This window comes from Lissotriton helveticus, chromosome 3_1, assembly GCF_964261635.1.
Source record: "Lissotriton helveticus chromosome 3_1, aLisHel1.1, whole genome shotgun sequence".
NCBI classification, from domain to species: domain Eukaryota; kingdom Metazoa; phylum Chordata; class Amphibia; order Caudata; family Salamandridae; genus Lissotriton; species Lissotriton helveticus.
In genome coordinates, this window is record NC_136061.1 from 345,494,361 (window position 1) to 345,510,137 (window position 15,777).

At 46.1% G+C, this 15,777-nt stretch overlaps 1 protein-coding gene across 5 annotated transcripts in view; it reads right to left on the reverse strand.

Annotated features, from left to right (window-relative positions):
- Nucleotides 1–15,777, reverse strand: part of ABR (ABR activator of RhoGEF and GTPase) — a 1,246,002-nt gene that overhangs the window by 37,768 nt on the left and 1,192,457 nt on the right. For all 5 annotated transcript variants that reach the window (XM_078679999.1, XM_078680002.1, XM_078680000.1 and 2 more), the window contains 3 exons: nt 13,598–13,707; nt 11,401–11,540; nt 9,052–9,186 (listed from right to left, as the gene is read on the reverse strand). In XM_078679999.1, coding sequence (XP_078536125.1) covers nt 9,052–9,186; nt 11,401–11,540; nt 13,598–13,707 — 385 coding nt within the window. The remainder of the gene's footprint in view (nt 1–9,051; nt 9,187–11,400; nt 11,541–13,597; nt 13,708–15,777) is intronic.

Here is a 15,777-nt window from a genome sequence, read left to right on the forward strand (position 1 = left end):
CGCTCTGCCAATCGCATAGCACGCCTGTCGTCATTGAGTCTATCATCATACCAGGGGTTAGAAGTTTTGGTGGAGACTCTCTTCAGTTGCAGTGGGGCGACTTCATTGACTATTGTATTCATAGATTCAAGGTAATGGTCAGTCAGTGATTGAACATCCGGGGCACCAGAAGGGGGAAGGAGGAGATTGCTGAGGTGGGGAGGCAGGGTAGAAGGGTTAAGATTCTTCATGTCCCTTTTCCATGTTTTGGATTTGATTGGTTGAGCCGCGTTAGGTTTAACTTTTTCATTGATAAAGAAGGTGATAATGTGGTGATCTGACCAGTCACAGGGTAGAATCGCCTCCAGTTGTGTAGAATTCTCTTTGGCAATGATGAGATCAAGTATCGAGCCTTTGTCGTGTGTTGGGCTGTCGCATAATTGGGTGAGGTCAAGCGCATTAAGGAAAGTTTTGAGACTATTCACCACTGTGTCTTTCTGATCGTTCCAGTGTAGATTGAAGTCACCCAGGTAGACTTGGGTGGTCTGCCGGCCGGCATTGGAAGTGATCATGTCCATGAGTTGTTGGGAGAATATGAGATTGTCACCAGGCGGGTGATAGATGAGATGTAAAGCACAAACTTGTTTGCCCTCGCTGGTGATGTCGAGGCAGAGGAGTTCACAAGAGGAGAGGGAGGGGGAGGTGACTTTAGTAACGGAGAGGTTGCTCCTAAAAATGCATGCAATTCCCCCGCCCGTCTTGTCTGAAGACCTGTCTAGCCTAATGATGTGATAGTTGGGGGGGACTAGTATGTCCAGAATCGGGGTAGAGGCTTCAGTAAGCCAAGTTTCTGTTAGAATGGCTAGGTCCAGATCCCTCGCTGAGACGAGATCAGCGATGTCGGAGGAGTGTCTCTGGGCCGATCTGCAGTTGAGTAGGATGCATTTGAGTTTGGGAGAGAGAAGGGTGGTCGAGCTTTCTAGAGTGAGGGGAACTTTTCTGAGGTTGTTAGGGACGGAACCTCTGTTGTTGAGAGTTGGGAGCCTCAGAGGGTTTGTAAGAATTGTGGGTATGGGGATGTGTGAGTTGGATATGTGTTTTACCGGGCCTGGGCCATAAGAGCGTAGGAGAGAGCATAGGTCTCGGTCCGACAATGTGTTGAGGACACGTCGGGGGCGTTGGGAGTTATTGCGAACCGGGATAGTCGGCCAGCGCTGGCGTCGTTGGAGGCGAGGGTGTGTAGAGCGTCGTTTGTAGGGCAGAGGGATGATGGGAGGTAGTCTGGGCTGTGATGAGAGAAGGTCTTTGATTGCGTGGACATCTTTTTTGATTTGTCGAATATCCTCTTTGATTTGTTGGAGGGTGGATAAAGTCAGGTCAGGAGGTGCATTGGGGAAGGCGTTGGTGGTGAGAGCCATTGGTGAATGGTTGTGTAGTGAGCTGGAAAGCGGGCAGGGTATCGAAGGAGGGGATATACTAGCGTTGTTGAAGGTTCTGCGGTGCTAATGAGTGGGATGTCCTTCATAGTGTGGGCGTTTTTGTGGGTGAGTGGTGTGGGTGAAGTAAGTCCTTAAATGATGCTGGAGTCCAGAAGTCACCTCTGACAGAAGGCAGTTCAGCCACCTCACGTGCACAATGGATCCTCCTGTTCTAGAGTTTGTTGCTGCTATGACATACAAGCAGTTTACTAGCAGGGAGTAAATAAAGAATTCATACGCGAAGTACAGCTGAGGCCCTTGCTACCGAGTACAGGGATCGCTTGCTATAGGCATGGTCCGCTTCCGGTGCTGGCAATGAGCACATCTTCCGCTACGTCATAGGTAGCTTATGAAGCATATTTTCTGGATATTGACATGACACATTTACATATTTATAATCTAATTAGAGCTTATTTAAATAGTCAGTGGTTATCATAAAACTATGGCATGAATCCGGCCGTCATGGACCTTTATGAAACACCTTCAAATGTAATATAACGAATTAACAAGGTGTTCCATCATATTCATCAGAAAAAAAGCACAGTTAAAGTGACATGACTGTTCCAAATCAAAATGTCTAAAAACACTAATATTCGCCACTTGTGGTCCTCTACATAAACCGTATGCCACTTTTTTTTAGGTTTCTATTTTAGATATATAGTGTGGTTCTTTTTTCAGTAAATCATTTAGTTTTTTCCCCCATGCGATAGTTGCAGAGTTTGCACTACCAAACCCTAATTTTCTTTGTTTTCACTTTGCTTTTTACAGTGACCAAATCTTACTGTAGTTTTAGAGCAAAGAGCATCAATTATTGGATGCATGCACCATGCATCCTACCCCAGTCTTTGTGGCTTGGGCTGGAGATAGGGCCTGACCATATGTCAACCCATGGTCTTAGGGGTTTGTCACAAGGACTGTCTTGTATCCACGCCCTGAGGCGTCCACAAGCGACCAGCCTTTGCGACAAGCCGTGGCCAGGCATTACAGCCAACTGCTGGTTCATAGTTCCAGGCCCGCACCTTACTACGAGCCTGATGACGCCATTGTTTTTAATTAGCACATTTCATAAACTTGTGAATTCTGAAAAATAGCCGATTGTTTTCTAACACAATGTGGTGATAGTGTGGTAGGGATTATTTTTCTTCAAAAGTTGCTTAATTTGCATGCTCTTTATCACCTAATCAAGGCTGTGGAAAAATTAAAATGTGACTGACAAAATTTGAAAATGTGTCTACCAAGTCAACTGACTAAATTTGCAATTAAATTAAGTCAAGCCCATCTGATACCATGTTCAAATGCACTTAATTCCAAAACTGCTAAATGGAATTTGACCAAACCCTGTCTCACTGACGTTCTCATGTCAAGTTTGTTGTAAATCCATACAGCAGTGTTTTTTACTAGAACGGGCAGCGACGTTTCCTACTGGAGTTACAATAGAAAATACATTGTGAATGATAACCACCTCCTTGCATTTCGTTTCCCTTGCATAGGGATTGCATGCAAGTTGGCATGTCTAATCATAACCGATTATGCTGAAGGGGAGACCCACTTTTATGCAGATTAACCAAATGGTGGCAAACGTATTATTAAACAAGTTACTCACCTCTGGTAATGTTCTTTCTGGTGGATACCCTACCTAACTCTACTGAAATATTAGGTCATGTTCGCATATCAGTAAACGCTGATGTCTCCTCAATGGTGAATCATACAAGAAGCCAGTTGATGCCTCTTCAGGTTTCAGATTGCTTGTACTGATGGCAGTGGATAGTAGCAAGGCTATGTGGGCGATAACTAGGGTGCCAAGCCCCTTCATGCAGTTTTCAGTAAGGATGCCTCTGGACAAATCAGTATCACGGTCACTCCCCACCTCAGTACTTGTTAACAGGAAAGGACCGCATGACAGCTGAAGACAGCAGTGGTCTTTCATTCCCTTGTACCATCCCTTTTAGGAGCGGGACCCATTAGAAGAACATGTTGGTTTCTATAATGAAACTTGGTCCACACTGCACAGGAAGAGGCTACCTTCTCAAGGTTGCTTCTCTCTGAAGTTCGAGCAACGTATGCTCGTGGAACGTTACTTTAGTGAGGTTCTTCTCGCAGGCCTACTGTGAATAACCTAATACAGCACTGTTTCTACCATGCACCAGACCTTCTGAACACCTGAGGTACGTGCACTGAGAGATATGAAGTTGTGTATGCCCGAGAACAATTACAAACCTATCCTGCTGTAGGAAAGTAGGATCTGCTTCTTATGGTTACCCCCACTTTTTGCTTGATGTAAGGCTATTTTTGACTATTCTGACTGGGATCCTGCTAATCAGGACCACCGTCTATCAGCTTTCTCCTCAAATTGTTATGGTAAGTACTTAGGTACATCCCAGATTGGATACTGGAGTACCCTTATAAGTCCCTAGTATATGGTACTCAGGTACCCAGGGCATAGGCACCCCAGAGGTCTCCCATGGCTGAAGCATGCATTATGCCACTCATGAGAGACCATTCAAAATGGAACTACAGGCCTGCCATTGCAGCCTGTGTTGGTGCTTACACCACTTACTGAAGATATTGGTTTACTATATCTTGGGTATCTGCACTTAAAACCAGCAGGCAGGCCTTTGCATTCCTGAAGGCAGGGTGCTTGGTTCTAAGTGCAATTTTAGTCTTTCTCTTAAGCAGGCAGACGCAGCTTTTTCTGTTTGCCAACCTCTGACTACCACTAAGGAGCATTGCATTCAGGCTGCTCTGATTAATGCACGCTCATTGGTCAAACATGCCCAGGATATTTGGGATCTTCTTTCGGATGAGCACTTCGACTTATTATTTATAAAAGAGACGTAGCTCAATGAGTTTTCCAACCCCGCCACTGAAATAGCCATTCCGAGGGGGTACAAAATCTCCAGGGCAGATCGCAAAGTCGGTAGAGGCGGAGGCATAGCTGTGGTGTTTAGAAACACGTGGACTTTCCACCGCGGCGAGACTTCTGGAATTGGGGATGGAGAGGCACTTGATTTCTCCATTATTATCTCAACTCATTTTATGCTGGGTAGCACTTTGGTCCATAAGCCACCCGGCCCGCAGGAAAATTTTTGAAAGCCCTAGATGAGGCGATTGTTCCCCGGGTCCTGCGATTCTCGAATTTTTTACTTCTTGGGGACTTCAATATCCATTTGGACTGCACAGAGGCAAGTGATACTAGGGATCTTTGCGAATCATTGAGCTTTGCTCAGCTCTCTCAATGGATTAGCTCACCGTCGCACCAGGGAGGGCATATCTTAGACCCGGTTTGCTCCCATTTTTCTCTATGCGTTAAAGATCCTCTTCAAGTAACTTGGTCGGATCATTTTCTAGTCCAATTTTCGTGGAATAGTCAGATGTCCAACTCAGCAAGTAGGCACCGTCAGAGCAGACCGTCTCAGAATTGATCCTTCTGCCTTGAGTTTGGCTGTCAGATTCTCGGCCTCCCATTTCCACATATCTGGTGGAGCTCTGGAGAACTTCACGAGTTGGATCTCGCTGGCGGTGGAATATTTATCCCGCCCTCTTCCAATAAGCGAGCCAGAAACTCCCCCTCTAAACCTTGGTTTTCTAGTGAACTCAAAGAGCAAAAGCAGTATTGTAAAACACTGGAAAGATGTTGGAGATTGGCATATTGCCCCCATGCCAAAATAGTACTTAGGAAGGCCCAGAAAGCTTATTATGCTTCCATTAGTCTGGTCAAAAGCCGCTATTATGCGAAAAGAGAGCGCAGAAATACTCATTTGGTTAAATAGATAAACAACAAAGGAATAACGCATATTCCATAGGTAAGCAGACATCCACTGGAAGATACAGCAGTACAATTTATAATACCCACTGTAGAGAAGGAGAATATGCTGCAGCATAAAAGGACATGCAGAACAAGGTGTACAGATCTGTAACCTCATGGTCTATTGAGTGAGTGACCTTATGCCTGCTAGTATCTCATCCTACAGTGCTGTGATGTGACTCTAATCATACAAGCTGCTGATCAAAGGCACATCTGATAAACTGTATCAGGACACACACATGCGTTCCTGTAACAACTGCAAAATCTTAAGGAAACAACTAGTAGAAGGCACATGGACAGTCAGAATGCATTGAGACCTACGGTTGAAGTTCCGAGGCGCTACACTATGGTCAGGAGATCATGTTTTAGGGATGTCAGATAAAGCAAACTCAGAGTCCTCTAAGTCTATCTAGATTAATTCCTGTGTCTACAGATAATGAATTGAATGTACAGTATTGTCTGCATAACGGCTATTAAAGGGATTAGACAGGGGTTGGTCTGCTTCAAGGCACTCTCGCTTTTTAATGTAAAAGGCTGGAGGCACTGAGAAGGAAACTGACCTGCGCAGAATCACAATGTTTATAAATGGTCTGAAGGTAATTCTTAGAAATGGCGGCTCAATTACATACAGAGCAAAGACAAGGAGATGATGGACGGAGCGCTGAAACTTTTCAGACACTCAGCCCCAGTCACAGATCTTGGTTGAATCCATCATCATTCTTTAGCTCACTTCGCCACCTCAGTTCAGACCCAGCTATATGCAAATCAGTCTTGACCCTGTGCCTCATGGGAACAGTCCAGCCCGAACTGCCAAGCCAGTTCTTCGCTGGACGGGAAACAGGCATCCTGGGGCCGGTTTCAGGGTAACACCCCTCATCAGCAAGGCTAGCTTGAACCCAGTGGCAAAGTGAGCAAGAGATCCACGTCTGGGCATACCTAGCTAGCCTGGCTGATATGGGGTGTTACCCCAAAACCGGACCCAGGATGCTTGATTCCGCTCCAGGGAAGACTTGGCTTGGCTGTTCGGGCTGGACTGTTTCCATAAGGAGCAGGGTCAAGACTGATTTGCATTTAGCTGGGTCTGAACTGGGGTGGCGAAGTGAGTTACAGAACAATGATAGATTCAACTCAGATCCGTGACTGGGGGTGAGTGTCTGAAAAGTTTCAGTGCTCTGTACATCATCTCCTTGTGTTTGCTCAATTACATACACACGGTCCCCCGCCCCCAACAACTCCTCTTTATATACCTCAGATCAGTTATCTCAAGGCCCTCAGAAGCATTGCGCGCCTGGTATGTAATGCCTAAGAAATCCAAAATAATATATTAAAATGTGCAGAAGCCAATGATGCAACCGCAGCTCTTCCTGAAACTGAACCACCTGGTTCAGGTTCAAGGTCACAAGTGTTACCTATTCATTCCAGGGCACATCTCAAGCCTGCTGACTCAGCACCTAAACCTGCAGCTGGTGGCATCAGCTATCCTAGATCTATGCTGCTTCTGTCGCTTCGGAGCCATCTCAGATCTATGCTGATTCTGTCGCTTCGGATGTCATCGGCTGCAGGAGGGCGGCAGCTCTGAAACATCTGCGTTTCCAGGTACCTAAAACTTCACTCAGCAGAAAACTCACCGGCAAGCCCACTGCTGAGGCAGCCAATTTATCAGGCGATCAAGGCGGGGAATGGGGGTGTGATCAACACAGGGTCATGGAAGGGAATATAGAGGGCGAGGAGGATGCAAAGAAAAAGGAGCTAGTGGAGAGGCAGAAGAGGGGACTGGTATGGCGAATCTGTGGGGGGGGGGGGGGGGGGGGGGAGAGGGTGGCCAAGCTGGAGAAGAGTTAAAAATTGATGGGGCGAAAGAGAACTGCGGGTAAGAAGAGGGAGATGGCAGAGGGGAGAACAGAGGAAGGTGGAGTTGGTGAAGAGGTGATAGAGTGTGAAAATAGAATAAGGCATAGTGTTACAAGATGGATGGGGAGGAGAGGACTGTAGATGGGGAGAAGCTGGCTTTGTGCGTGGGTAGTAGAGGGCACTGTAGCGGGGAGAAGGGCATGGTGGCTCGGGAGAGAAGGCAAAGAAGCGGAGGGCAAGGTATAAAAGGCGACGGGCATGATGAGCTGAATGGGAGTCGCAGAAGAAGAGAGGAAGGAAGAAAGTGGAGAAGCGTGGCTCAATGGTTAGAGCGGCAGACCCTAATGCATAGCTCTGGCCCGGGACCAGGGTTCAATTCCCGCCTCGGCGGCTCTTGGACTCAATTTCCCCGGACCTTATAATTCTCACCTCGGTACCTAGTCTAATCATGGGTTCCACTCTGTGACTCTGTGCAATAGCTTGCTTAATCTCCACAACGGCCCCAGCAGCGCTTGGATGCCTGGCTTCACCTTGGGGGTGCCCAGGAGTGGACATTTCACAGGAAAGCCAGGATGGGTTCCACAGCGGTATGAATACAGCGCTACGAGACCTCTGGGTAGAAGTGCGCTATATAAATACAAACACATAGAGACATAGAAGGGAAGGTAAAGGGGAGAAGCTTGACAGCTGATTAGGGAAGGCACAGAGGGGTACGGGTGAGGGGAGGAAGCCGAAGAATGAGGAATGAAGAACGCTGGAGAGGGGCTAGAGGTGGAAGTCCTACTGAGGGGAGTGAAGCAGGCCTCTCCCGTGAGAAGAAGGGAAGGGTGGACAGCTCTAGAGGGAAAAGGTTGATGAGGGAAGATGGGTGTATGGAAAATGCGGATCAGAAGAAAGGAGGAGGGGAAGAGAAGATTAAGATGGAAGGAAATTAAATGTGAATAAGATGTTGAATGGGGATGAAATTGTAGTGGGCAAGCAGAAAAAAGAAAAAACGCATTTGGTCGAAAGGAAATAATGTAACCGGTGGGGGAAATCGATGGGTGAGAGGGAAAGAAGGCTAGAGTGAGAGGGGAATATGGGTGAAACTGAGCGCAGATAGGCGTAGGTTTGTGTTGGGTTTGGCCATATCAATGGTACTAAGGGAATGTTGGTGAGAAAATTGATGGGGTGAAGAAACTGGAAGCTAGAGAAGATGAAGGTTAAATGGGGAAAGAAGGGTGATGGGGAAGAGAAGGTGACTATGCGGAAAACAAAGCATGGCGGATCGGGCAGTGTGGGGTGCATGAGAATAGAAGATTATAATGGGGAACTCTGCAGACAGGCAGCTGATCCAGGACATGGAAAGACCCACAGATGTTGGGAGGAGATAGGACATTAAAGAAGAGTACGATATTGGTTGCACATGGCAGGAGAATATGCAGAACAATGGGCTAATGGGTGAAAATGAGACACTGATTTGCAAGAAGGAAAACTGGTAGAGTTAGAAGCGAAGGTAGACTAGGTCTGGTATGGGCAACATGGAGCACCAGATTACGCCACCTAGAGAGAGATATTGAAACTGACATTTCTGGTTTATGCTCACCCTCATCCCTGCCTCCTGAGCAAACTCTGCCCCCTACCCCAAGTCCTCTACCCAATAACAAATTCCCATGAGTGATGAGTGCAATATTAACCATCAGAACAACAAACATGTTTTGACTGCAGCACATAAATTCAGACGCCCTTCCTACAGCCCTGGTGGGATGCAGACCACATGTTCCATAGCCAGAACATTCACTATAGATGATATGAAGCTCGGTGTGTGTGAGATTAAAACAGTAATGCAGAAGGGAATTCAGTCATCTGAATTATTACTACATATTTTGAAAATAGGAAGAGCTGGAAAGAGAAAAACACCCTTTCAGATCTCAAGGGGAGGGTACACAACCGACTTACCTATCCCTTGCATGAAGGCGCCGTACAGCCGGTCTGTGAGGAGCGGCTCGGGGAGCTCTCGAAAGTAGAGTTTCAGTGTTCCTGCGATAGCATTGATGTCCATGTCGCTTAGCATCACCAGGATGTCTTTGTTATCTACATGTTAAAAATTTAACCATGTTTACATCCAGCAAAGTATAATTGCATTAAGTAGAACAAACTAAAGAGGCCAGTGGAAGTCGCTCATACGCATTGGACTGTCCTAGGACAGTACAAATATTATGAGGAATAATGGCAAAAAGACTACCTCACTAAGAATAGGATGTGTACGGTGCCTCCATCCAGATTTCCCTAAAACTCTGTATGATACATGCAAACACGATAAAAATGCTCCCACATATATGTGCTGAGCTCCAAACCAATCTTACAATGGAATTCTTGCACTGGTGAAGCCTTGTTTTACCTAGAGACACGTCATGGGCGTGCTTAATCGCCCTCCTTTCAGAGTAAACACAGGAGGATGAAAAGCAGGTGCCTTTTTAAAAACATAGCAGCTGAGCACTTATGAGGTCAGAGAGCAGCTTGCCAAGTCCATTTGAAGCATTCTCTGAGCAGTACTATAAACTAGCATTGCTGCCTTCGCAGAAAGCAGGATGTTTAAGGTCTGAAGCACAGGGATCCTGCCAAATTTGAGACTTGGGTGTTTTAAACATCCTCAGGATAGCCAACTTCTCACTACTGTTTGCAGCCAACCCTCCTCACTTGTCTTACTCCACCACTTCCTTTCTCAACTGAGTCTCACTTTGGTATGACAGACCAGCGTCACGTGATTTATTCTAATGGAATTGTGGGATGAGAAAAGGGCAACCCTGAAAAATACTGAAAAAACGTCAAAAGCGCCAGTAATTAACTATGGAACTGCTATGCAGGAGGCTGAGGTTACGGCCCTGAAAAAGGATGGAAGCATCCTCACACACTCAAGCCTTGCGTCTTGTAAATCAAGGCTCCCTCCACCCAGCCAAAATAAACAAGGTTAATACATCATAAATTACACTCGTCATTTCCCTAGATGTAATACGGTTCCCCTCTTTCCATGTCCTCTTTGCTATAGCATCTACGGGGATCCCCTCCATTGGTCATCGCAGCCTTGCCTGCCAAGCCCTGCCTAAATAAGTTGGTATGCTCCAATTTTGTCTCCTTGCTGATGAGTTTATTTTGTTGTCACTGCTTAAGCGTTGAATTAGTGTTTTCAATGAAATGTCAAAGAGCCTGTTTACAGGGATTTGCTCTTTCGATAATTTCAAAATAGGCTATTTCTTTAGGAAATTGGCTATTATATTTTCCCTCATTAGTCACCCTTTAATGCAAATAACCCTTCTTAGGTTATTAATAAAGACCCTATTTTTTTCTCAATTAAACCTCTTCATTGACAGCTGCTAATATTACTTCTGAATTGCCGAATGGACGAGGAACCGCCGACTAAAGCTGAACTCGGACAAGACGGAGGTCCTCATCCTCGGATCCACCCCCTCAGCCTGGGATGACTCCTGGTGGGCGACCGCACTGGGAACAGCTCCAACACCCACTGACCACGCACACAACCTAGGGGTCATACTCGACTCCACCCCCTCCATGACTAAGCAGGTCAACGCTGTCTCCTCCTCCTGCTTCAACACCCTCAGCATGCTCCGCAAGATCTACATGTGGATCCCCACAGAAATAAGAAAAACAGTCACCCAGGCCCTCGTCAGCAGCAGGCTGGACTACGGAAATGCCCTCTATGCAGGAGCCTCGGCCAAACTCCTGAAACGGCTTGAACGCATCCAGAACGCCTCTGCACGACTGATCCTCGACATCCCCCGCTGCAGCCACATCCCACCCCACCCAAGAGACCTGCACTGGCTCCCCGTCAACAAAAGGATAACGTTCAAGCTCCTCACCCACGCACACAAGGCACTCCACAACACCGGACCAGCATACCTCAACAGACGACTCAGCTTCTACACCCCCACCCGCCAGCTCCGCTTCGCCGACCTTGCCCTCGCCACATTCCCCCTCACCCGAAGATCGACCTCCGGCGGTAGATCATTCTCCCACCTCATCGTCAGGACTTGGAACACCATCCTCATCCACCTACAGCAGATCCAAGACCTGCTGACCTTCAGAAGACTCCTCAAGACCTGGCTTTTCAAGCAGTAGCAGCACTCCCCCCACCCCCAGCACCTTGAGACCCTGACGGGTAAGTAGTGCGCTTTAGAAATGCTATGATTGATTGATTGCTTGACTGAGTGCCTTTGGTTGGACCTTCCCCATGCCCACGCTCTTCTGTTTGGTCCTCCCCAGGATCCCACCTGCCTGCCACGCACTCACTTGCATCAAAGGCAGCCTTCAGAGCCTGGATGTCGGTTGCCACACCAGAGATCCTGTAGATGCCCACTTCCTCTATGCCACGTTTCTCCACCTCCTCGACACACTGCCGCACGATGTAAGGCACTTTGGACCGTTCTCGCCTGTAGGATGAACACATTAATTAATAAGAGGGAGATACTTCCAGGCCCTTTCAGGGGTCGCTTTCTGTCACTATCAGCCTGAAGCAGAATAAGGGGGGGGGTGCAGCATGCAAGAAGTCAAAGGGGATTAGGCTGAGATGCTCTATCAAGTCTATGCATGAAAGAATGGAAAACTGAATGAATGGAAGAATGAATTAATAAATGAACTGTAGATTTCTTCAATTTTTTTCATCCTTTACTCAAATATTAGGTCCAATTATCCTAACCAGTTCCTGCCGCAGCCCTTGCTATTTGTGAAGTATATATTGCCAGCATCCATCACTCCTGCTCTGCGTAAGTCCCACCTATTGTAGTAGTATTGCCTGCATAATGCAGTCAATGCACATCAATCCCGCCCTGCACTGGTAACAGAGGATGAATATGAATCCTGATCTAAAGCTTCCCACTGGGTCCAGACACAGCCCAACTAATGCTCCTCCATTCGCAGTGTGCTTTAGCGTGTACTGTTCCAGTACTGAAACCCACACACAGCTCTGCTGGATCCACCTCAGTCATGACATGCAGTGTTCACTACAATTCCAAAACTGGAACAGTGCACTGTTACTCGGCAATACTGCCATTCACACGCATCTCTACCAATGCACGTCCTTACTACTTTTAGCACTTCTGCTAATCTGCCTCAATAGGCCCCTGCTGCACCCCGCTCCCTGCTAATGCAGAACCATGGCCAAAACACACCTATGTCGGTGAAAGATTACCATCCAGTATTGCAGCAGTGGTAAAAGCATCTCTGCCATTGATCCTCCGTCCTGATCACAATGGCACTTTTATTATTCTAACAATATCTCATCCCTTTCTTAACTTACCATTTACCGCATGCAGCTACACCTTGTCTGCCCTTCCCCTAATTTGTCCCGGATGAAAATGGGCTACTATCCGGACTATAAAACATCCAAGGGATACAAACGTTGTACTTCAGACAGAAACTCTTCTTAGGAAATTCGATTTGAGGTAATGGATTGGCATGAATGCAGATACGTGAGTAACAGACCTAAGTACTTCCTAATGACGATGTACAGTAGAAGCGCAGAGCAGATTGTGTGACAAAGCAACAAGGGGACTTTCAGAATACACAGAATGAGAAAAAAATATTCAACTAAGTGAAAAAATGAATAAAAGGTGTCAGATTGAACGTTAATGATCATCACTGCTTTGTAGAACACTGAAAGAGACCGTATTACCTCTTTCTCTTCAATAAAAAGGTCATTGAAAACAATCCACTTTCTAACAGTCCTACTATAAAGGAAATATTTTCACCTATATGGACTTCAAATTTAACCTCTACCTTTGGAAACTGATGGACAGAATAAGATGATCAAATACGTTGAAGGTAAATATAAGCTGAACTTCTACCTCTGGCAGTGCTCGTATTTCACAGCTCTACGCACTTTGGGAGGTAGGAAGTTACACCCCACCTCACTTTTCCATCGCTCACTCCCTAAAGAAGGTGTATAGTGTCACAGGCTGCAATTCAAAAACGAGTCATAGAAGGAAAAGTGGATTCTTTACTACCCAGTGACCACAAATTACTACCTCTATACTCCCAGGTGTATCAACTCTCTTGTCCGAGACAATAAATTCCCACCTAGCTAACGTCAAGGCTTGGGAATCATGAGCACATGCAGTACAAGGCTTGGTAAACAGCTAGCAGGAGTGGTACCCTAGGCTTGCGACTAGCATCTAGCGGTGGAATCACTGACCATGCCCAGCCATAACCTGGGATACAGTGTCAGCCCCTAATAAGGGAGTTATGGAGGTAGTTACCACAGCTATATGTAAGGAAAAGAAAGTCCACTTGTTTTTAGTTCAAATAACTTGTGGTTAAATGACGACTTAAATACTATTGAGTGGAGGGCTGCAGCTTCCCTTAGCCCACTATGTTCATACTCGTTGATAACTTAATACCTGTTGCCAGAAAATAAGTGATGTAACAAGGTGTGAGGGGTTACTCACAGTAATTGCAAAACTAGGCAAGACGGCGGATCCTTCTCACTTACTTTGTGACAACGCTGATCTTAACTCCGAAGACACCCGTTTGTTTTTTGGATGGAGTTCGCTTTAGGCTCATGTCCCGACTCGTGAACTTCATGGAGAATTCCACTTTGATCTAAATGAGGAGAGAGTCAAAATAAAAAGTGAAGTTAGATCACAAGGAGGGTAACAAAGGGTATAAAGAGGTGGCAAGAATGATGTAGAAAGCGATGGGATTAATTAAGAAAGGAATGTCACGAAAGATCATGATGACTGTCCAGAACACTCTGAGCATGCAAAGTGTGTTGCTAAGCTTCTGTTTAATAAAAAACAATTGGAAAAAAGGGATAGTAGGGAAGCTGTAAAGGCATGATGGAGATGGGAAAAGTTGAAAGGAAGGAGTTATCGGAGATCGAGAAAAAGGTCAGAAGGAAGAGGATAAAAAGAGGTCAAGACAAAGAGAGGAGGAGAAATCAAGAGGCAAGAAAGTGAAGAGCAAACGGAAGACACGCAATAGCAATGCCACAAGGACTAGCCTCTGGGACCTATTAGCTTTGCCAATGGTTCTAGCCATGCTTTACAGCATCCTCTAAGCATGGCTTTTAAAAAAGGGGGGAAAAAATACGCATCTGGACGCATCATTCTGTAGGCAAATGCACCACATGGGCGCGCCTATAAAATGATGCAAGCACCTTTTCTTTTCTATTTGCCAATCTGAATTAATTGGTAAACAAACTAAAAAGTAGAACGGGTGTGGGGGAAGCAACAAGGGGGAGAGGGAAGCAACATGGAGGAGACAACATGAGAGGGGGGAAACAACATGAGAGGGTGAGCAAAGCAACATGGAGTGCAGGTGGAGGGAAGCAACACGGAGTGCGCAAGGAAGGAATAGGAGGTGGGAGCAAAAGGAGAGCGACAGGAACACTTGGGAGCAAACAAAAGAGAGAAAGCCCACTGTCAGCTAACAAAATGCGTCCCAACAGACAGCACATGTGCTGCCTTAGGCGAGAACTAAAAAATGGGAATACAAAAAGGACATATAGAAAGACAGAGGGTTAAGACAAGGAAAGCAGGAAAATGGTAGAGAAGTGGGAGAGGGTAAAAAAGGGGCAAATAACAAATGAATAGTTACTACCAAAGTAGAGTAAAGGAAGAGAGTCGAAGTGGAATGGAAAGTAAAGCTGATGGGACAAAGAAGGCAATAAGATCCGGAAAAAAGGAGGGGGAAACAGAATGGAATATAGATGGGTTAAATCAAGTCGAGTTGAGTGACAGCACATGAGAAAGAAGCAACAAAATGGGAAATAAAAACATGGTAGATGGAAAAGGGATTTGGGAGTAGTAAAGAAATGTAAAAAGAATGGTCATTTAGTGTATCGAAGTATTAGAGAAAGAAAGGGGTCTAAATAAAAAAATGTGTGACCATACAATATAAACATTTGCCAATATACACTATATATGTATAGGATAGCGATAGTGATTTGATGGTGATCTGAAAGGTTAGCACATAGCAACAAAAAATGATATATTTAATCAAAAACGCTCCTGCTTTAAATTCAACGGGGATAAAACAGAGCTGATGCTTCTTGGCAACTCCGCCTCCTTCAATTCCACCCTGTTCTGGCCTAATTGCCTTGGCCCAGTACCAGCCCCGAAAGATCAGATTAAGAGACTCGGATTCTGGCTTGACCGTTCGATTAATTTTAACTGCCAGGCAGCAAAGCTTTCAGCCACGTTAAGGCCTGCTGAGAATGCTTTGCAGGATCCTCTCCCCTTTCAGGCCAGAAGGATTATGGTCCAGGCCCTTATCCTCTCCTGCCTGGACTACGGGAATGCCCTTTATTTAGGAGCCCCTCATTCCACCATTCATAAGCTCCAGGTCATTCAAAATTGTTCAGCCCACCTGCTCCTTTAGATTCCTCGCCGGCAATCTGCTAAACCAGCACTTAGTAGCCTTCATTGGCTGCCGATCAGGGAGAGGATTCAGTTTAAGGCCATGTGCCTGGCCCATAAGGCCTTTTGGAAGTAGGGCCCAGCTGTTATTCAATCCCTGATCACCCCGTACTGTCTGAGCAGAAACCTTCGTTCAATGTCCTCTTTTCTGGCCTTACACCTTAGAATAAGCAGAGCCAGATGTGGCAGACGTTCCTTTTCTTACAATGCCGCCATCCATTGGCACGCCTTTACACTACTTCTCCGGAAGGAG